This window comes from Penicillium verhagenii, assembly GCF_028828195.1.
Source record: "Penicillium verhagenii strain IBT 33310 chromosome Unknown utg000009l_segment0_segment0, whole genome shotgun sequence".
Classification (NCBI taxonomy): domain Eukaryota; kingdom Fungi; phylum Ascomycota; class Eurotiomycetes; order Eurotiales; family Aspergillaceae; genus Penicillium; species Penicillium verhagenii.
In genome coordinates, this window is record NW_026643173.1 from 1,674,072 (window position 1) to 1,696,189 (window position 22,118).

Consider the following 22,118-nt stretch of genomic DNA (forward strand, 5'->3'; position numbering starts at 1 on the left):
AACGCAAGGAGCGAAACTGCGTGGTTCGAATGAAAGGGGAAATAAAATCAGGAACGCGTTTCGACTGTTTTGCATTTGACCTGCATCGAGTTGTTGTCTAGTATGCGTGGGCTAAAAACTCCGTACTCCGTGCGGCATATAGTATTGACGGAGTATATCTATTCTGAGTATAGTCCGAGTATAGGCTAAAGAATCCAATCACACTCGGTCATTTCTTTCTTCCTCTTGCTATCCTTTGTCACAAAAGTGGGACATCTTTGAAGATTTTCCTGTGACTCTTGTAAATTCCAGTAGACTCTTAATTTTCCATTTGTTCCATTTCTTCCATTTCTTCCATTTCTTCCATTTGTTCTATTCGCTGCATCTCCCAACCACCGGCCCCAACCCCCTTACACTATTACTGGCGCTCAGGCACAACCTGCATCCTTATCGGACACGTTGATCTTCGACTCCCCTTGTTGACGGGTTCAATCGTCTCACTGGCGCGCATTCGCGATGCGACCCATCTATCCCTCGACCGACGCCTAAATTCCATCTGATCTATCGGCACTTGCATTTTTTTTCTTTCTTTCCCATACCATGACCCTTTTGTCCATGATTTTGATAACACTCCTTCCTTCCCTCTGATCACCATCCGAATCTTTGATTTCATTCGCCTTTGGTCTTGTGTCGAATTCCCGATATGCCGGGCCTGGAGGTGAGCCCGTCGGTGGATTCATCAGAACGACCGCTTTTCAGGTCCCACAAAACACTCCCGCGGAGGGGTCTCTCCATTCCTACCGACACCCAACCGGCCTCCCCGGAGGAACCTGGTACAGTGGCCGCGCCGGCGCCTCCGTTGACTCCGCCCGGTGCGATTCACGATGAAGCCATGGATGACGAACCCACCCCCCGAAAACCCGACTTGCGCCCCGAGAATTCCACGGGAATGGTGACACCTCGTCGGCCCTCCAAACCCCCGACACCTGATGTTACACCTCCTCAAACACTCTCCCTTAGACGACCGCCGCTCAACCAGTTTATCCACCCTTCTTCTTCATCGCGAGCCGAATCCTTTCAGACTGCCCGTGAAGAAATCTCATCCGATGGCGACATGGAAACACCGGTTCAATCATCCCAGAACACCGCTCAAAGAAGCCGGCAGAAAGTTGCTTCATTGCGACAGAATGCGCCGAATGGAGTCCGTGCAAAGCTCACCTATACCAAAGACACTCCTTCGTCCGCCTCCCAACCCCACAGTGAGACAGAATATGAAACAGGGTTCGAATCATTTGATGGGGAATGGACCACCAACCAGAACGACGGATCGCCAAAACCTTTAAAGGAAAAACGCAAGCCACCCGTTCGCAACCAAAGGGACACTCTTCTCGGTTCCAACCAGGACACGCTGGACGTGGTCCATTTGGATGCTTCCTTGACGCGCGAAATGAACCTACGCGATCGAGTACGGAGAACCAACGGAGTCCATGAAATCACCCCAACTCCATCGATGGAGCGATTTCGCGAAGAGATTGGCTGGCCATCACAGGATACCTCTTCGCAAGCCGCCGACCCAGAGTCTCGTCGGTTATCAGCCCTATCCTCTACCTCAACCGTGGAGGCGATGATCATCGACTCCCCCAAGCGAGCGCAACGACTTTTGCGACATACAGAGAAGCGCAGCTCACTTCGATCGGTCAGCTCCCCCATAACGAGGTCCGAGCACGCTTCCACTGCATCGAATCCCGATTCCCAGCATCGCCTTGTCCACAAGGCTGCTCGTATCTCGGAAGAGAATCGCCGAAGCATCGCATCCGATGCATCTTTCTCCACGAAAACGATTGCGAGCACACCACGTGCATCGGCCGACATTATTCGTGTTGTCGTGATTCCAGAAAGACGATCATCGCTCCGGTCGGGACCTAATAGTCAGATTTCATCCCGGCACGGTTCTCAGCGGTCTAGTCGACGCCCACCCGTATCAGAGGGCTCGAGCTCAGTGAATGGCCCTCGTCAAAAGAAGCGGACCATGTCTGATTCGTTTTCTAGCCAATCCAGAGATCGGGACTCGAGGGGTCGCCCCTTTGGTCGGCCGATCATTCCCCCTCGCAGCTCCTCGCTTTCTGCGCCCACGAGTCGAAACAATTCTCGCTCTGCATCCCTCACCTCGGAAAGCTTGCGTAGTCACACTCTCGCAATGGATCTGGAGATGCAAAAGCGTCGGGACCTGCAACCAGTTTCACCACCCCGCCATAACATTTTGGGTTCAAATGGTCAGAGCCACAATGATCAGAGACAAGCTCCGGGTCTTTCGCAAGCTCCCAAATTACCCACGTTCTTGGTTAGCGCTGAAGAGGAGGACATGTCAACCTTGCGTCCCCCATCCCTTCCATACACCCAGTGGTCAATCCCGTCGTCTTCCCCGGGACCCATAGAGATCCGAGAAGCCACTGCAGTCAGCCTCTTTGCGCACAGAAATCGATCCTTACTTCTGGTCGACCAGCGACTGCCCCCGGGAGCGGAGGCTCAGACTGTGCCATCATTCCATGACATCAGACGCCAAATTGACAACCCCAAGACCCCGGATAACCCCACTGACCCGGCGATGTACAACGTGGATTCTCCTTTGAAGAACCCTCGCCCTCCACCCAAGCCACCCATCTACAAAGCTCCCCATTCTAAACCTCTCCCCCCGCTTCCTACACAAGCAGATGGAGACGTTGATACTGGCGAGCCGAATCGCCGCCAAGGCTCCGTCCGTCGCCCCGGGACAGCGCGCCCACGCTCAAACTCCTTCACCACAATCGTGCGCTCCCTATCCATCAAATCCGCCAAGAACCGCAAAGCAGGACTGGAAATGGACAGCCGGCTCCATCCCATGTGGCGCCCCCGCGGATTCTGGGACGACGTATCCGGATCTCCAAAGAAGCAAATCTCCCCCGGAGCCAACCCCCACCACCATTCCAACGACTCGACTCCTCCCTTCGTCAACAACTCCCTAGGCCTCCCGCAGTACCGAGTTGTCATCCAAGGCCCACCCTCCTTAGCTCGCCGCAGCCCCGAAATGAGACGCATGTTCAACAGCGTGCCCTCCGCGGCACACTACAATGCCAGCAATGCCAGCCTGGTGGATCGAGGCATGTTCCGGACCGGATCCCCTTTCCACCCGAGTCGGTACCAGGTGCTGTCCCGGTGGGGCATCCGGCTTCGCTCGATGAATGTGCGAAATGTGCGGAATCGTCTTAGACGCATGCGGCAGAGGCGTGATGAGAGGAAACGAGTCGCGAGGAGGGAGAACCTCAAGCAGAGTATTGGCGCGCCGCTTCATGTGGTTTCTGGTGCGTCGCATGGGATTACGCGCTGATGCTTATTGCCTATTATGAGACACATGATGATCTACGATCTTTATTATGACCGGATCTGGATGCAGTCCAGACGAGAACGACATTTACGATGATATGCAAGTAGGCGTTATGAATTTTTTTCGTATTTCGTTTTGCTTTGAATTTTTCATTTCGACTGTTTTTTTTTTCATTTTTTTTTTCCTTTTGGTTCGGTCGTACGCTTTTTTTCTCGAAAATCTTTTGATATTTTGGCGGCTTGTGCTTACTGATCTCCCTCTCTCACGAGATCCATGATACCTACGATACAAGATGACGACTCGATGATTAATGCCTGCTACGCCTGCTTTGGTGGCCCCCAGTCAGACCTACTATGTACATACCGTAAGCCATACTCCCTGCGTAGGTGCGTTAGACCCGCCCGCAGTTATGTATTCAGCCTAGGATTGAATATAGTTAGTTGGCTTTTTGGCGTTACTCAGCATTAGGTATGCAGCTTCTATGGCCCTGCAGGGTGATTTCGTATCGTACTATCTCCAATGTAGCGCCTAGCCGATGCGATCTTGGAACATCGGCTTGAACATTTGAACTGAATCGACGGGACCGATCGCTCACTCGCTTGACTCCTGGGTATATACATATTTACATCATGACCATTAATAATTTCATGTAGTCGACATCAATATCGTCTCGAGCCCCCTCTTACTCGCTTCCCACGACCACTGATATTCGATCGTCCCCGGATCGCCATGGACCCGTACTCCGCCTCCCTATCCTGCCTTTGTCTGCGCTGATCAGCCGTCTCGTATGGTGCGGACCGTTCATTATTCCCCTGCCTTCCACTTGCACTTCTACTCCCACTTGCGACACCGGCAGGTCCTGTATTTGTATTTGTACTTGTATTTGTGTTTGCAGCCTCGCGGGCCCGCTTTAGCATCGCTTCCCAGCTAGGCGGATCGAGGAAGGGCTGCACAGGCATCGCGAAGGCTACCTTGATCGGCTCTGGGGTATGGTCTTCGAGCTCTGCGTACTCCGCTGCACTGACATCGCTGGCGTAGGGAGTAGGTTTCTTCATGCGTGTTTCCGCTGCCGAGGCGCTGGGATTGAGGATTTTGGGGGTGGGTTTCTTGGTATTGGGTTTGCCTTTGTCGGTTGGTTTTTTGGAAGTGATGAGAGGGCGTTTTTGGGGTATGAGGAGGGGACGAGATGGCATGGCTAGGGCTGATGGGATGTTGTTGGAGATGTCGATTCTCAAAAATCAAGATGACGTTTCTCGGGGGCAGTGGGCCTTATCTCCCCGGGTCCACTTGGGTCTTATCGGTAGAGTTCGATCTATGGATTTCTTGCGTTTTTATTGGCCTCTTATGGTTCGATACATACATTCAGGTTTATATAGCATACACATGCATGTATGTAACTATTTGACAATGACGATAGGAATCGAGCCCCAAATACTATTAACACACAACATATACACCCCACCCCACACCCACAATTTGAACACACATCCCACAAACACCCTGGCACATTCCCCGCATGCCACATACCCAAATCACACCCTACGCCGCAATCGCACCTTCAACCCAAAATTGGGCACGTAGAACTCCTCAAACGACAACGACCCAGTCAAAGGCTCCCGTTCCGAGCTAGGCAGAATATCAAATTGCAACAGCAGATGCGCAAGCGCCAACTTCATCAGCGCACTCGCCATCCATCGGCCGGGACTGCAATGCAAACACGGGGTCAGCCGAGGGCACACGCAGATGGAATGGAAATATGCCAAGAAACAGCACTGCAAGACAGACCCGAGGGACCGGAACTGCGTCCCAATGTCCAACAAGGCATTGTCCAATATCCCAGATCCCAGATAGGAAGGAGACAGAGAGGGGAAGGAAAACCAAATGCAACTCACCATGCATGCACGCCCATTCCAAAGACCAGATAATCAGGACTCAGGTCAACAAGCTTCGTACCCGAAGCACCGGCCGCAGCAGCCTTTGCGAATCGGAAGCCGTCGAAGACCCCTGGGTCGATGTATGTTTTACTTGATCGCTGGATCCAGCCGCTCGGGACACCGACGTGCGTTCCGGGTTTAAGCACGACACCTATAGGTAAGACCGAGGTCCGGGTTTTAGCGATGCAGTGTAATGCACGTTTTTTTCAATTTCAATACCAAGCAATTCCAGGATGATGCGCTTACCATTTGAAAGTGGGAGGGATGTAACGCAAACCCGGTGAGCGGAGACTGCAGGGTAGAAAAGGATTATTGTTAGCTGGACTTTGCATAGATGGAGGAGCGTGTGGTGGCATGAACTGGACGTACCGGCTGCAGGGGGGTGCATTCGCTGGCATTCTTTGAGAAAACTGTCTAGCAAGACCATCTTATCGCATGAGGCGACGGTCATTCCTAGATCGGAGATTGTGGCTTCGATTTCCTCTCGTAGTGCCGGGATGTATTCTGGGCGCTGAGCGAGTTCTGCTACAGCTCCATATAGGGCCTGGTCCCCGTAAATTGCGAGAATCAGCACATAGGACATGACTGCTGATAAAAATTACAAATATGCGGCTAATATGAATCACTCACATAGGCTGTTGTATAGATAAATGCAAATTGGAGAAGTAGCATCTCTCCAATCACCTCGGAGTAAGTCCATCGTTGACGGATTACAGAGGCATCATATAACCAGCGGAATACCTCAACCTGCGTGATCTGTAATTTAGCATAGGCTCTTATTCATCTTAATGGGTTCTGGGAGCATAATATCTCCAAAGAGGAGTTTTTAAAAAAAGGAGAAACAGACCGGCTGCTCCGAGTTTTCATTATTGGTTTTCTCCCCATTGAGCACATCACGAGACATGTCAGCCTTATACTCAGCTGCCCTGGCATCAAAGTGTCGGAGCAGAATTTTGCGTGAGGAATGCATGTTCCAGTGAGTGCACATGGTAGCAAGCCGGCTGATAAATCCACCAAAGTATCTGTTTTGATATTAGTTTTCCAGCCGTCAGCATCAGTCTGCAACCAAATAAACCTTCACACATCGGAATCTAACCTCTTCAAGCAATCAGGAATCAAGAATTGTACGCGAGTGGTCATAATCATCCCAAGTATATGATCCTTTATAGCTTTCAAATACCCTTCATCGCGAGCAAGACGCTCTCCGACCAACGCAAAGCTCCCACTGCGAGCTACAATGGAGTATGCAAAATCAAAGCAGCCAACAGAGCATTCTAAGTAATTGAAAAGAAATTAGACGATATTATTACCAGCGTAGATTTGTTCGATAACCAAAAGTAAAGAATGAAAGAAAAGAAGAAGAAAAACCGCAACTCACCACCATCCGAAAACTCCAACATGCCCAACTGCGAAAGAACCGCCTCATTCATAGTCGGCAAATACCGATCCAACTGCTTATATACCGTGCCTCGAATAACCCCAGGCGTAGTCTTCGCAATAGCAGGCCATCCACCGCCCTTGGGGAAATAACCAGGCATCACATGCGAGATCTGGAGTAACTGGTCGATCCATGGTTCGGGAGATGCAGCCGTGCGGCAAGCGTTCTTCAACTCCTCAATGAGTTCAGGCTTACATAGGATCACCTGGCCCGGCCGAAAGGTCCGAGGGATCTCAAAAAGATCGTCTGAGAAGCGGTTGTAGCCTTCTTTGAGGAGGCCTGGACCGTCGATCAGGAAGCGGTATTGCTGGTATGGGATTGATAATGGACCCTTTCCTGTGACGAAAGGCACGCCTTTCTGTATGGTTTTGTTGTTTCGATTTTAGCTATTGGATATACCCCCGGTGTGCAAAAGGGATTCAAAGTTCAAATTTAAAAAACACAGATATAAAGGGAAACCTTGAAATGAAACATGGGAAGCGAAATGGTGGTAACTCACATTTGACCACTGGCGAGACGTTATCACCAGTGCAACTGCAGTCAGCAAAGTAAATGCCAGAGCTGCCGATGCTATCAGGGTAAGAATAGCTTCTAGACCGAGATCCAAGTGTCCAGTGGGCCAATGGGCGAGTGAGAGAATCATTCTTCGCCGCAGATAAGAGTTGAAGGACCTATGTATAGGGTGGAAGAGATGTGAAAAAATGTTGTTAAGACGAATGGATACTGGGTATTGGCTTATTGGAAAAGAGAGAAGGATTTATAGAACAGGAACCTTGGAAGTGAAGGGACTGCCCGGTTGGAACCTTAGAAATAACAATTCAATGTTCCTATCGATGCATACTTAGGCGGGTCCAATTGGATTACCATAATGAAAGATAACTAAGAAAAAATTGAGGTGAGAGCAGCCGCAGCAAGGGATATTTTCAAGGTTGTTACATATATGAGTATAAAAGACTAGGATGTTGCGCGTATACTAGGTCCCACTTCCAAGTTCGGAGCGAACTAATGCTGCCTTACTATGTTTCATGAAAAATGGGGTCATGTATAGAGCCAAAGTCAGGCGGAAAGATCCCAAGGTTACAGCGTCCGTACGAGTGAATTTGCGACATCGGCTTGTGGTCTCCACCTTAGCATCAGTATTGCCTATTTGATACAATGGGTGGAGGTGGAGTGGAGACGCGAGGCACTATTAGTCGCATTAGTGCGTTTCAATATAGGCATATGTACCGACAAGGACTGTGCTTACTACTACGTATTAGTATATGCAGGCGAGCGAGTCCAGTCAGGGGAGTGAGAAATGCCTATGGGGAAAAAAGGCTCGTATATTTGCACACGGCTCCATCACACATCAGAATGGCTAAAGATAAATGTCGTACAAGGGACTCGTAAAAAGGGGCCTAAGGCCCAACGGCAGACTAGAGACGAAAGGGAAGATAAGATAAAGAAGGGACAAGAATAGAACAAGGAAGCAAACTCCAGGTATCAGCGAATGGATCCGTGTGGTATAATGGTACAAGTAGCCCACAAAATACGCCCGCGTAGAGAACTGGAAAGAAATCCAAAAAAAAGAGAAGAGAACCGAAAATGTGTTTTTAGGGCGAGCAATGTGGTTCTATGCAATGCCCGAGGTCTCCATCCCGCCCATGGTCGAATATGAGTAAGGCAGATCTACGAGACCGTCAAGAAGCCAGTTTAGAGGATCAAAGACTTCGTAGTTGGGCTCCATGAAGCCACTTGGGAGCGCTCCAACTCCGTTGTTTGGTTGGACTCCAATAGCGGCTTGGGAGAGGATTGGGGCTGGTGCAAGACTTGGATCACTGCCAGCAAGACCAGGCGTAGACGATGAAGTGCGGGGAGGACCCACAGATGAAGCGGCAGATGAGTCGGCTGCAGAGTCCGGATTGGTCGGATTCTTGAGATAAGCCTCAATGTTGCGGCCTTTGGTTCGCGCGTCCTCTCTCCATCGCCACACGGAATCGAAGAGGAGAGACATGCTCATACGGCACCGGACTTTAAGCCTTAGAGAATCATCGACGCTGGAATTGCTTGTTACTGACTGCTGAGCTCCCAATCGCCACATCTGTGCAAGGACTTCAGCTAGGCGTTCGGGAAGATCATTGCTCGAGGCAGACACGCCACGGATGGCCCAAATAGTCCTGTTAAACAGATTCTTGGTATATTCCATGTCGATGTGAGCTGCAAAAAAGCTTTTGCTCATTTTAAGAAGGGTACAGCCCGCTGCAACCATCATCTGGTAGACGTAGTAAGGAGTATATGAGAGGACGGGACCGACTTCCGTCTCGAGGTTCATGGTGACCTCGAGGAATGAAGTGGTGGCAACGTACAAGGCAAGCAGACGTTCACGATAGTCTTTTGCGGAGGGATCGTCAAAGAAAGCCGACAAGTGCAGGTGGAGATTTGCAGCACGGAGATATAGATCGGTAATACCTGCAAAAACAAATATTAGTATGGTTTCATAAAAAGCACCGAATTTTGCGATCTTACAATCGTTCTGTGGTTTGAACTGCTCGTCAAGCTCGTCAAAATCGCGCGAAAGGAAGGAGATCATCGTATTGCGTTCTTGATCACTAGTCAAACCAACTGGGTCTCGTCGATTGGTGTATAGAGCTCGAGTAATTCTGTCGCAGAATTTCTCAATCTCCAATCTAGACTTCATTTCACCAGACAACTTGAAGTTCGGATCCAATGAATCGCTAGATGACAATGTCCAGTCGTAGAGTGTAGACGGAGGCTGTCCATAACCAGTAGAAACCCTGAGAAGAGCCAGAAAATTAGAACAGAAGACAAGCGACACTTGAAGGAAAAGCCCACATACCGTTGCGCTACAATGTTACAGATAGCCCAAGTCCGCACTTTGTCTTTCAATTCCTCTTCGATAAGCTCCACACGGAACTTACTGAAATCCTGGCTGTGAGATGGGCGATGGAGACCAAGTTGCATAGCAACCTGAACCATCATTCCGCAAAGCATAAAGGTTGGGTCTGTCGAGGTGCTACTGGTGGGAAACGGCCATGAGCACAGCAGAGCAAGCGCTTTGACAACATGATAGCTTTGTGGGATATCGGCCAAGGTACTCCATACGAGCCGCGTCACTGGACCCGAGAGGGCATTCAACAAGCCCGAATCACCCTGATAGCGCCTGGCACCAACGCTGATCATGGTCCAGAATAACAAAGGACATGCATTGTAATATTCGTCAGGCGTCTGTTGTCGGTCCAAGAATGGCAGAAACGGATGGTAGTATGTGAAGAACCTGTTACAGTGTAAGAGCACGAAAGAAACGATCAGGTGCAAGATGTTGAGGAGGCTTACAAATTGAAGAGTTCCGTGACTTTCTCCGGTATGACCATCACGTCCTCAATTCGCTTGAATTGCTGGTTCCCATTTCTCAGATAGTTGGCACCATCGTATCCGGAGCGCAGGTCCAACAGTGACGCTACCGCTTCCTGGGAGCCCATGTATTGGTCTGTGGAAATGGCGGAAGGGGTTTGGATCTGGTAGACACCCGCGGGGCTGACCTGGTTGGATTCCTGCTTCGGCGTCAACTGACCCGCTTGGATCGGTTGTTTTGGATGAATCACTCCGCTAGAGTTACTGCCGGCAATTTGTTTCCTCAATTCGATGATCTCTCGCTCCATCTCGGCATTGCGACTGCGTTTTCCGACTCGTTTGAAACTGGATTCGATTTTGCAGTCGAGTCTCAACCGACGGCACCTAGAACAATCGCTCCAAGGATCTTGGCTAACATCGCATCGAAGCTATGAGAAGAAGAAAAAATACAAACGGTTAGCCAGACTGCATTAAACCAAGAAATAATTATTTGCACGGCACTATTAGTGTCGCCACCGGGTTGACGTTGATGTCGCATTAGCCATAGCAGATAGGTGCTTTCTTACCTTTTGCTGTCGACATTCGTTGCAGGCTCGCTTTACTGGCTGCCTTCTCTTGTCATCTCGGTCATTATCCTCCGCATCCTCAATACTCCCCGGGGAGCTGTCCATCCCCGCAATGGTGCCGTTCCTTTTGCGACCCTGCAAGCCATCGGCTTGGGACATGGAGAGCGACCCGTGATTGACACCCGCCATTACGGGACTTATGACCGCTGGAGCATTATCAGCTCCTACACTCAAATCCAAAGTTTGGGTCGGTGACCCTCCGAATGCGCTCGCTCGAGAAGCCAGACTGATGACGTTTGTTGCAGTCGGGATCAAGTTTCCCGGAGTTGAAAAAGTTGGGACGATGGCTAATGTGCAAGCCAGGCGGGAGATCTATTTCAGTAAACAGATCAAATGCAGCAATGACCTTTCTCCGGGCCAAATCAGACTTGACAATCTCCGCTCAAGCTGTGTGATGCAGACAATTCAAATGCGCCGGTGAATGACTCAGCGCGGGGGTTGTCAGGTGACTCCGAGCTGAAAAAATATGGCTGATGTAATCCCAGCAAAATTGTTTGTAAAGCTTTTTTTCTTACCCTTAGGAACTTTTTCTTCTTAATTGGTTTGCAACGTTTTTGAAAAAAAAAAAATTATTTAAAAAAGAGTCCAAGCGATATGCCGATAAAATTTCATAGTGACTCCATTGTTATTACTGGCTCCTGGTCGCGTGCTTTCAACGGTGATCGGCAGTAATGACGGGCCACGGCCCTGGGTGGATAAACGTTTTGGACCCTCTTGAGATCTATGTGATCTAGAAAGTCTCGGCCGATTCTCGCTTCTGCATTTACCCTGTCGTCAATGTTTGTCTTCGAGGTTTTTCTCTGTCTGTGGAACAAGAGTCATACGAAAACATTGTATGAAATGTCTCACAGTAACTTTGTACACCCGAACAGCACAAACATTTGAATCTACTGGGATTTGATTTTGGTGCAGAAACACGGATGCCGTAGTACTCTGGTAAATAATCAACTACCTTTACTCATACTTATCTACTAGTAGTACCTTGACTAGATATGAAGCCTGGGCATACTTGTCAGTCAAGTTCACCTCCCAACGACGGAGCCGCACGCTTCACTTACATTGTAGATCCATCGAGTTATATGGATATGTAGAGAATTTATGTGCGCACTAATACTGTACGTACTAGTCCTCAGGTGCTCGCTGAATACATATCAAACAATTGATCGATATGAAAAATTTGACACTTGGCACCTGCTCGGGTGTTCAAATTAGCATATCAAGTCTACTGAGCTCGAGGTCCAGATGAGGTCCAGTTGGGCAAGCTGGGCACATGCAAGCTTGCCCCCTCTGTAGAATCGAAATCCAAATTATTACGAGTCATGGATTGATTACATGTAGTACTCACTTAATTAAAATGAAATGAATACTTAGTACTGACCAGTGGAGGGGTTTAATACCACGCAAATTTAATCATATCAAAACAGACGAATTTTGAATTCAGCCTATAGGCAATTTCCAACACGCTTGTAGCCCCGTCAACTTTCAAAAGGTGGATGTGTCATTATGGACAGATGTGTGGCAGTAAATTAAACCCCACAACCAAAACTTAAGCTTCCATGTACTAGCAGGGGTCTGCTCCTTCACAATCATGAAGAAATCTTTCCACTGCTACCTCGGATACATCTAATTCCCAATTTGGCCTTGATTATCATAATACTGATATGACTGATTCTTGAACCGTTACGCTAAATGAGTAAACATAGAGCACCGGTGGGACTGGACATCGAAGAGCCGAGCTTCCGAGGCATAGTCTCAGTGTTGTGTTGATGCACTTACTTTCAATGTTGACTTCCCGAAGAATCTTGAGGAGCTTGGCTAATAGAAAGTAGACGATTACCCACCGCCGATAGTTCAAAGTACCTGAGATGAACATTGAACTGTTCCCTACAGCGAAATTGACCACAACCACTCAGGGAAGGCTGGCTACTCTATTTTCTTCAACTATTTTCTCCGAGCAATGCTACGGAGGGTTATCTTCAAGATAACACCTTTTATGCACATTTTGGTGGGCAATGCCGATTTCTGCAATTAATGCTACGTTAATCCATGTATATGCATGTGGCATGGGCCATATATGGTAGGGGCTTCTTAGCCTTTGGGGTTAGAAAGAACATCACCAATTGAGATTTGAATGCTCTCGCGTGTTTTTGCCGTTTACCTAAATAAAGAACAAGGCTGGGTATTCTCCATTGCTATGGAAGATCATATTTGTACAAGATCTCATGACATGAGGTCATTTGCTGATCAGCATATGTACTCGGGCGCAAGGCTTAGAGGTTTAGGGGATGGCAGTGCTGTTTGAACTCTCTGTTGCCCCGTCATTTTCATACCCGCAATTTGTAAAGCCGCCCGCAAACGCGAACCCGCCAAGTAACCGACCCTGTTTATCACTGCCTCTTCCCCTCGTATTCCCCACAATTACACGGGCGCTCGGAGGGGCCATAACAGTTAACTTGGTTAAGGCCGTGTCCGACTCGGACGATTTAATTACCTGATTGGAGTTCGATCCATCTCGGTTGCGAAGCTCACTTATCCACAAGGCTTACTTGGGCGTTCCTACGGAAATCCCACCCATGGTCCTTCATCCACACGTTTCTTGTCTTCGATCCACCTGCTGACATTCTCCATTTGGATCGGTTTATTCCGATGGAACCCTTATTACATCATAAGATATAAAAGGATGAGAATTCCCCGCTCAATTTGATAAACAATCTCTCAATATCATCTGATTTTCTTTCTCTTTCTCCACATCGGGCTCGGTCTTAATCCGACTCACGAGTCACAACAATGTCCTCAAAAATCAAGGACGAAATGGCTAAAGATATACCGGTCTCCGAACCGGATCTCAAGGGTGAGGTCGACCAGCGACCTCCTTCATACGATAATGCCGAGCAGCAAGTACTGCTCGAGTTGCCGAAACTCAGCCTCAGCGATGCCAAGGACAGTACTTTAGATTTCAAAACCGTCACCCCTGACCAGTGCGTCGCGCACCTCAAATTTTTGGCTGTTTTGGCAGACCTGCGGGATGAAGTCTCAAGCCAGGATGGCCTCTTTGGTCTTTTCGACTCCCAGGCCACTGGATTTGATAGCGAGACAGATCAGGCTAAAGGGCGTATTCGTGAGAAGCGCTGGGCTGTCTATGTGGCCCGTGCGGTCGACCGGTATGAGAAATGGTGGTTCACTGCCCTACCTAGGTCTCGTCCACCTGTCACAATGATGGATCAAGAGAGCAGGGCATATGAAGATATCACAGACTGTGAGCTGAAGATTTTATGGAGTGAAGATAATTTGCCTCCAATCGGTGAGTACTGGTAGCAATGAATGAACTCAAAAATGAGCGCAGGCTAATATAGATCTAGATATTTTAATGGTCTGGCATTCTCATATGCTTAATCCAAGGAATTTCCTGGAGGACTGTATTCGCTATGGCAAGATGAGCACCTGGAGAACGGGTTTTCCATTTGACGCAGTGAATAAGTCCATCGACGACCGTACCTTGGAATATGCCCCTAGCGAGACTTGTCAACAGACATTCGCGCAGAATCTTGGCCTCAAGTGGGATGCACTACATGACCCCCCATCAAAGGATATTCAATGCCCATCCTGCAAAAAACTCACACCAGTCCTGTGGACCGAGGGGGAAATCCAGTCATCGCTCGAAAACGCGTTCGCTGACAGCACCGGCTATGCCGACAAGAGCTTTTCGACCGAGTGCAAGCACTGCAAGCTCGAAATTGATCACGGCGTGCTCAAGGTTGCCAAATTCCGAAATGATATACTGGAATTGCTAGAAAACAGCCGACCTATGCCAGGTGCCGTCTTGAACATGAACGGATTACCGGAAGGCCTCCCAACCCAACCACCAAGGGTTACTCATCAGCACATGATGTTTCCCAGCAAGTTGATGAAGGCTTGCGCAAAGGACCTGGCCGCATATACCGACGCCAGAACAAACTGGTGCCGAGATATCGACAGCCTCCGCCGCGAGATAGAGACGAAGCTCCGCGACCCCAAGGCCCTGGCAGCGACCTACGCCCGCCACGGCGTCAGCGTCCGACCAGGCGAGAAAGTGCATATCCGCCGCATGATGTCACGATACTGGGACAACTTTGGCCCCTTCGCCCTCGACCTGGTCGGCGCCGTAATCCGCCAAAGCACCTTCGTGCAAAAGATGGAAAACATCGACTGGCTCCACTCGCCAACCGTCATGGACACAGCCCAACGCCTCATAACAAAATACACCGTCTTCCTCGGCATCCTGCTCGCACACCCGAAACAAATGGCCGTCCCAACACTAGACGTCGATCTAGCCTGGCACACGCACCAGCTCCAACCAAGCCGCTATTACAAATACACCACCGGCGCCTCGACGGGCCCGATCCGGCGCTTCATCGACCACGACGACAAAGTCGACGAAAACAAGCTCTCCGAGGGCTTCGAGTGGACCAGCAAAATGTACCGCCGCGCCACAAACGGCGGCATCTACAGCGAATGCACATGCTGGTACTGCGAGGCGACCCGCGCCCCGGATCTCTACGACCGCCTCTTCAACATCGGCTCTTCGTCTCGAGCCCGCAATACCGCTGACGCACTACATGACAACCCGGATATTTCGTCGGAGCCGGATAAGAACCCCCATATCTCGGCGCATAATGCTGTGCGGGCGTATGAGCGCAATGTCACCGATGCCCGCGTGGGATATTTGCAGAAAATGCGGCTGCATCGGAACTACGAGAAGGCTGTGCGAAGGGCGGAGAAGCAGGGCCGGACGCGGGCGGATGCGAGAACTACCAAGGACGGCAGGTACGAGCCTATGTACTATTCGCCTTATGTTTGGGGGTACCCCATGATCGTTCCGTATTACGGGCCTTATATGTGTGATCCTGGTATCAGTTCGAGCTCGTATGCTTGTAACCCGAGCTGTATGAGCACTGGGGCGGGGGCTACGGGTAATTGCTGTGCGGGAACTTGTGGGGGTGGTGTTGCTGCTGGGGCATGTGGAGGTGTTGGTGCCGGCGGTTGTGCTGGAGGAGGAGCTGCTTGTGGTATGTTATCTCTTTGGAATCTTGACCTTTTGATTGCGATGATGATGCTAACATGTTCATCTAGGCAGTGGTGGCGGTGGTGGCGGTGGTGGGTGTGGAGGAGGCGGCGGTGGTGGATGTGGTGGAGGTGGTGGAGGAGGTGGCTGTGGTGGTAAGTTTGTTCTATTCTGTGTTGATTATTGGAACCATGTCTGACTTTTGATCAATTTAGGTGGTGGTGGTTGATTCAATATGTACAGCTTGATGACATGAAACATGACCTTAGACTATGATATCTCTGATTCCTACACTTGCGTGACCTTTGTTGATTCAATTATGTAGCTTTACTTGATTCGTTCGCTATATGCTGCGTGATACCAGATTATTTTGAAATAAATTTGATTACCATGATATTGAACAAACTGTATAGTATGTACCTAGTAGGGGGAAAACCGATGAGTGCATTCAAGTCATTTGTACCCTGGTGCACATGTGGTATCGACGGTCTAGGTAGTAGATGAGATGATTCTTTGCATGTATGTAGTCGTAAGTAGCGGATAAATCTCTATCTTGAACGAGGGTATTGTGGTTTTTCTTCAAACGTTGAAAAGACATAGACATAAAAAAAAGACAACGCTACATGACCATGCACTTATTCCTTCGCTTTCGTCGTCGTTCCTGAATAGTATGTTCATTCCAATCCTGAATACGCCTCCGCCACTCTTCGTTCTCTGGCGGAGGTAAGCTAGTAGGCTCGGTTGAGACCCTTCGTCGGAAGGATCTTTGCCTCGCGGGTATCTGATCCTCATCATCTGCGTCAAGGTCCAGTCCACTCTCATGTGGCTGCGGAATGTGCAAAAGGTTTGGAGATGACACGGCATATGAGAAGTAATTCTCTCCGAGAATGGTTGCTCCCAAAGGTGGCGTTGGAAGATCGAGTTGGTCTACCGGATGAATTGCTAATGTTGGAAGTGGTTGCAGTGACGGAATTCGATTCGTGGTGAGTGGATGACCGGCAGATACCGCAGTGCTAGGACGGGCAGCGGACAAATGAGCCGGCAGCGGGGGCAAGCTTGGAACGGGTGGAACATAAGATTCTTGTTCTTGTTCTTGTCCCTGTTCTTGATTCAAAGCCTCTGCGGCAGCTGCAGAGCCCCTTCTACTTCTCCCATAGCGAATAGAGCCAGTAAAGGTTCCCAGTCGCTGTATAATGGCAGATTGAGGGCGAGGACGGTCAAGGGAAAATTGCCGTGTAACGCGAGCAGTTTGTGCTCTCTGGACTTGGTTGTTAGGTGAACCACGATGATGCCCTTGTGTTTGTGGAATGGGCGGTATAGTCAATGTCGGCCTAAGTGCCTCCTGCAAGTGATTTGGCAGCGGTTCATCAGGCTCGCGTTTGTAGGGTGGGGGTGGAGGCACCCAATTGTCTGCATCACTTTCATGAGGAACGTAGCGATGGTTGGGCGTACTCTGATAACGGGGGTCATAACGCCCTCGCGTTGATGCTGCAGCTGTGGCGGCACGATGAAGTGTATCTCCAGAGCGTGGTTGTTGATGATCATATGGAACATCAACAGCTCCATTTGGCCTCACTCCATTCGGTGAAGTGTTGCCATTGGGGATTACTAGACCATTGAGTCGTTGGTGATCAAGGACTGGGATTATTCTCGTCGACTGTCGCGAACGGAGGCCAGTAGCCGTAGCATCTGTGTCATGGCGAACCAGTCGTGTACGTCTTCTTTGCAACTCAACCTCTGCATCCAGGGAAGAGTCTGGCTCCAGTAACATTATGGGCGCCGTTTCTCCAACCTCGATATCAATCTCAGTTTCCTCGCCATCGGTGGTCGATCTTTCAAAGTCTAAAAGAAGAATTCTGCCACCGTCCACGGGCACATCCTCTTCGCCAAATAATTGAGGGCGAACACCACCAGGAGCCACCGAAACAAGACGGCGCTTGGGCTTTATGGATGGTGCCGAATGTACCCAACGAGTTGATGTGATACCATGCATATCAGTCACACGGCGACCTCGAATCAAGGCTTTTGATTTTTGAATAAGTTTCTCCAGTTGTGCCAGATTATCACGGGGTGTTCCAGAGCTGGAATAATGGTGAATACCACCCATACGGGTGAAAATTCTCGGGGTTCCATCGGAAGCTGTCTCTGCGGGGGCGGCGGTGTCAAGGCGCTTAGGCACTCCATACAGCCATACTTCGGAATCCTGAAATCCCAAAGCTGCAAGTTCACCAGTATCATCAATGGTAGGAAGCATAGCAGGTAGCATTTCTCTTGATTCGTCCGCCAAAAATGGACTAGAGAAGTATACCCCACCAGCATCCACGCTGTTAACTCTAATTGCTCTGAAAGCTGCCAGCTGAACGTCATATCCAAGAATCCAGCTATCATCACCTTCATCATGCTCGGAAACCAAGCAAGCATGAGTGAGTCCACGCACCATCTCAGGGAATAATATTTGTGTTGTCCACATCCGCATTTGAACTTCCTCGGGCGATGCATCGGTGCCGGTTTCGGTATAGAAGGGGGCCGTGATAGTCACGATTCCATCCATCTCGTAGTCAACCGATGATCCAAGTAACATTGAGCCATCCGGTGTAAATGAAAGTGCATCAACGCGGAGACAGCGTGCCGCCCGACGCTCAGTGGTCAAGGTTTCTTCTCCGACTGCATGGACTTCAATGCTGTCCTCGAATGATAGAGCTAGTACGCTGCCTGTTGGTGAGAATATCAAATCACGTGGAGCATCATTTACAATAATCGACTGGACCCTTTTGGCTTGGCCATCAGAGAGCCTATAAATATTGACTCGGTAGGACTCAGATAGGACCGCAAGCAGGGACCCGTCATCCAAGATAGTAGCGCCAATTGGTCGCTGGCGGGCTTTCAACTCATATTTGACAGACACAGGGTCAGATGCCAGCTCCAGCACAACAATTCGGGATGAGCTCATACAGAGCACCATATGACCGTTGGCTGAGAATGTAAAGCGAAAGACTTCGCCCTGTGGAAAAGCTGTGGAGGAGCTCATAGAGCTTGAGATCAAGCGCACCAAGGTTTTACGAGGACGGAGGAACACGTCGAATGCATTCCGACGGATTTCTTCGATAAAACGGCGTTTAAGGTCAGGGAGGCTGTCCACTTCGCCCGGCGGGGGAAGAGCCCCACATGACCAAATAAATGATGGGCATTTAGATAAATGGTGTGTGTAGAGTGCGGAAGATTCCGATATATGCCTCCATTGATGGTTCAGAAGGGCCAACGATGCAAAGGTGTTGGCATCTGCGGCATAAAGAATGCTAGACAGGGAGCGTCAGCCAAAGATGGGGTCCGTCTGGCCACCTGGACCCTGAACCTCAAAGAGAAACACGTACTACTCGATTACAGAGGAGGGCAACCGATCAAAGGCGCGCGCGTAAATGGGGGAGGCATCCTCCATGATCACCAACGAATACCAACATATGGAATTGGCGCGGGCACCCAAGATACTCCCTGCGACAGGTGGCAATACATCCCAACCTCCCTCATGTCGCCCGTCGATCTCTTGGATATAAATAGAGTGGGCACGTGGTGATGACTCAGCGCACCCCGCATCCAGTTTAGCTTCATTTTTTTTTCTTTTTCGTCTTGAGGAAATTCGGTAATTGGTTAATTCGTTGATCATTGCAGGACTACTCCATTATCTTTTGATTATATGTGAAAGTTAAAAGAACCCATGACAAGGAACACCATGGAAGTATAACAATCTTTGAGCTACGGCTGTGCTCCCCCAACCAATCGACACTCAATGCTTGTCGCATACGGCCGGGTTGTACCCCTCATTCTGTCCTACTAGGATCGGCCGACTCCGAAAAGTCCCCGGATCGTTTTTCCCCAGATTATTTCCTCACATTCCCCCCGTCTTCTTACGACCTCTAGGGTTGCGCATCATGTCGCCCCCACCTCTCCAAGTCAATCCCTCTTCCAAGTTGCCCTCCCCCGGCTTCAACGCTGGCGCGCGACCCTACCGCTCTCACAAGGTCCGCGCCTGTGATCTCTGTCGCAAGCGCAAGTCCCGATGCACCGTCGATATCCCCGGACAATCGTGTCTCCTGTGTCGCGTGCAGGGTGCTGACTGCCACTACCAAGAAGAGGCCTCTGCGGATGCGCCATTGTTGGGCACCTCGGAATCAAAGCCGCCATGGCCCGGAGCCCAGCCGGTTGAGCCCGTATCCGTTCACAAGCGCAAGCGAAGTCCCGGTAGCTCGCCAATTCCAGTCCATCATATCCCGACACGCCATTCGACCAACGGACCTAGCCCTCAGGAAAGCAGTGCGTCTTCTGGACGTCGCGAAAGTGATTCCACGCGACGTAAAGGATATCAGGATGGCGATCGTCACAACGAATCAGTTCTCATTGTCGGACCAATGATCGCAGAGGATGCGCAGGTCATTGAGAAACACATGCCACCCGAACGATCGAGCCTTTCTGAAGAACCCAAGAGACATCCATACAATATCTATTCCAGCGATCCCAGGAAGCCTGTGCTCTACACCACTATTTCGCGGCGGAGAAAAGGTATGCGCATGGGGGTACCGCCTGGTGAGAACCAAAAAGAGATTCTAGAACAAATACTGGGTCCTTTCAAACACGACCTTGTGAGACTGTAAGGCTTGGCGTCACTCCCCGACAGTGTCCAATGAATTCTTATTGACTAATCTTTTTCGTATTTTCAGATTCATCGACCGATTCAACACCGCATTCCCTATCTTTGACGGTGAATCCTTTTGGGAGTCCTATATCACCGATTCTTCGGAAGACCCCCCGGCTTCACTCTTATGTCAGGTTTATTCCATGTCCCTTGTTTACTGGAAGCATACCCCTAAGCTGGCATGCCACCCGAAGCCAGACGTACGATATGCCGTCAATATGACCGTCGCGGCCTTGCACGAAGAGTTCTCAGCGCCCGGACTGTCCACAATTAGTGCCGCACTGATTGATTTGACGGGCCGACCAATCTTCTCTATGACCGGGAATGCTATTAGTTGTGGTCGTATGCTTTCCCTGGCCAATTGCCTTGGCTTGAATCGTGATCCGTGCTTGTGGAAGCTTTCTGAGCAGGAAAAGAACCAACGGATCCGACTCTGGTGGGGAGTAGTTATTCATGATCGTTGGGGTAGCTTTGGTCATGGTGTGCCTCCACAGATCTCCAAGACCCAATATGACGTTCCTCTCCCCACTGTTGACAGTTTGGTGCCCTCGAGCATGCGCACAACAGAGCGTGTGAGAGCGGCCCATTGCCACATATTCTTGTGTAAGTTGACCGAGATATTAGGTGAGCTTTTGCCCCTTGTCTACGGGCTTCAAGCAAAGATGGCGCGGGAAATCTCCAAGAAAATCAGACAAATCCGAACGGAGTTGGATCTATGGGAAGATTCTCTTCCTGACTGGCTGAGAGCGCCAGAGCATCACAACCGTGGGGAACAGGTGGCTGCATCAAGCAGTCTGCAGCTAGCATTTTTGGCAGTCAAGATGCTCGTGAGCCGCGTGGAGTTGAATGTAAGACCTTCCTTTATCCACCCGTTTCGTTAGATGTCTAACTAACATTTATTCAAGGAGGTCAACAATGCCGAAACAGATAATCCCGAAGCTCGCCGCTACTTCCAAACCGAGTGCCGACGATCAGCAGAAGAGATCGTACGATTCATCACATCCCTCCGAAAAGAGAACTTCAAGGAGTTTTGGCTGCCATGTACGTGACAATCACGTTGTTTTTGATCCCTTGCACAGTATACTCACAATTTCTATAGATAGCGCCTTTCACTTAACATCCACCGCCACCCTCCTCGTCCGATGTGCTCTCGAGACCAATGACACTGAAGTTGCTCGTTCCTGTCTCGCTAACGTGGAGACCCTACGCACGGTTCTCCGTCGGGTCAGAGAAGAAGAAGACTGGGATGTGGCTGACATGTGCCTTGACCACTGCGAGCGAATTATGAACCGACTTCCTGGCACTAGCTCCACGATGGACCAAACGGTAACCAACTCCATGGCTGAAAACGGACTGGTAAACCCAGCTGCGATTTCACTGCCGGAGACACAAACAAATAACGATATCGTCGACGATATGATGTCTATCTCCAATACGTTCGGCACTATGGACGGTTTCCCATTCGATATGACCGGTATCTGGGACGTTTCCGTTTTTCAGGACGTTAACCTGCCATAGGTCATGCACATATGGCATCCTAGATATCTAGGAGAAGACGTCTCTACCTCAACATGATTTGTCTGGTTGATCTTCTGGTATTTTTATTTTGGTGGGCAACCGGACGTGTACTTTAATTCAACACTGTATATACCCAGGGTCCGGCACGAACCCCAAAAACGTGCAGAACAATATTTTTATCTG

General features: G+C 49.8%; 7 protein-coding genes across 7 annotated transcripts; 3 read left to right on the plus strand and 4 right to left on the minus strand.

Moving 5' to 3' along the window:
• Window positions 1-682: 682 nt before the first annotated feature.
• Window positions 683-3,343, plus strand: N7466_009680 (uncharacterized protein; the record flags this gene model as incomplete). The annotated part of the gene is made up of 1 exon (XM_057169069.1): window positions 683-3,343. The coding sequence occupies one exon, from the start codon at window positions 683-685 to the stop codon at window positions 3,341-3,343; it is 2,661 nt and encodes an 886-aa protein (XP_057017775.1).
• A 656-nt stretch (window positions 3,344-3,999) lies between these two features.
• N7466_009681 (uncharacterized protein) lies at window positions 4,000-4,533 on the minus strand (the record flags this gene model as incomplete). The annotated part of the gene is made up of 1 exon (XM_057169070.1): window positions 4,000-4,533. The coding sequence occupies one exon, from the start codon at window positions 4,531-4,533 to the stop codon at window positions 4,000-4,002; it is 534 nt and encodes a 177-aa protein (XP_057017776.1).
• A 339-nt stretch (window positions 4,534-4,872) lies between these two features.
• On the minus strand, window positions 4,873-7,355 carry N7466_009682 (cytochrome P450; the record flags this gene model as incomplete). The annotated part of the gene is made up of 8 exons (XM_057169071.1): window positions 4,873-5,044; window positions 5,233-5,425; window positions 5,644-5,818; window positions 5,905-6,030; window positions 6,122-6,296; window positions 6,455-6,548; window positions 6,653-7,070; window positions 7,212-7,355. The coding sequence occupies 8 exons, from the start codon at window positions 7,353-7,355 to the stop codon at window positions 4,873-4,875; spliced, it is 1,497 nt and encodes a 498-aa protein (XP_057017777.1).
• Window positions 7,356-8,324: 969 nt separating this feature from the next.
• On the minus strand, window positions 8,325-10,818 carry N7466_009683 (putative C6 transcription factor (Leu3); the record flags this gene model as incomplete). Its single annotated transcript, XM_057169072.1, has 4 exons — window positions 8,325-9,486; window positions 9,549-9,986; window positions 10,046-10,491; window positions 10,630-10,818. The coding sequence occupies 4 exons, from the start codon at window positions 10,816-10,818 to the stop codon at window positions 8,325-8,327; spliced, it is 2,235 nt and encodes a 744-aa protein (XP_057017778.1).
• A 2,658-nt stretch (window positions 10,819-13,476) lies between these two features.
• On the plus strand, window positions 13,477-15,959 carry N7466_009684 (uncharacterized protein; the record flags this gene model as incomplete). Its single annotated transcript, XM_057169073.1, has 4 exons — window positions 13,477-13,990; window positions 14,049-15,734; window positions 15,799-15,885; window positions 15,946-15,959. 4 exons carry the CDS (start codon window positions 13,477-13,479, stop codon window positions 15,957-15,959), a joined length of 2,301 nt encoding a protein of 766 aa, XP_057017779.1.
• Window positions 15,960-16,349: 390 nt separating this feature from the next.
• On the minus strand, window positions 16,350-19,166 carry N7466_009685 (F-box domain protein; the record flags this gene model as incomplete). The annotated part of the gene is made up of 2 exons (XM_057169074.1): window positions 16,350-19,026; window positions 19,102-19,166. 2 exons carry the CDS (start codon window positions 19,164-19,166, stop codon window positions 16,350-16,352), a joined length of 2,742 nt encoding a protein of 913 aa, XP_057017780.1.
• Window positions 19,167-19,656: 490 nt separating this feature from the next.
• Window positions 19,657-21,935, plus strand: N7466_009686 (putative C6 transcription factor; the record flags this gene model as incomplete). The annotated part of the gene is made up of 4 exons (XM_057169075.1): window positions 19,657-20,372; window positions 20,443-21,265; window positions 21,323-21,458; window positions 21,517-21,935. 4 exons carry the CDS (start codon window positions 19,657-19,659, stop codon window positions 21,933-21,935), a joined length of 2,094 nt encoding a protein of 697 aa, XP_057017781.1.
• Between the last annotated feature and the right edge of the window lie 183 nt (window positions 21,936-22,118).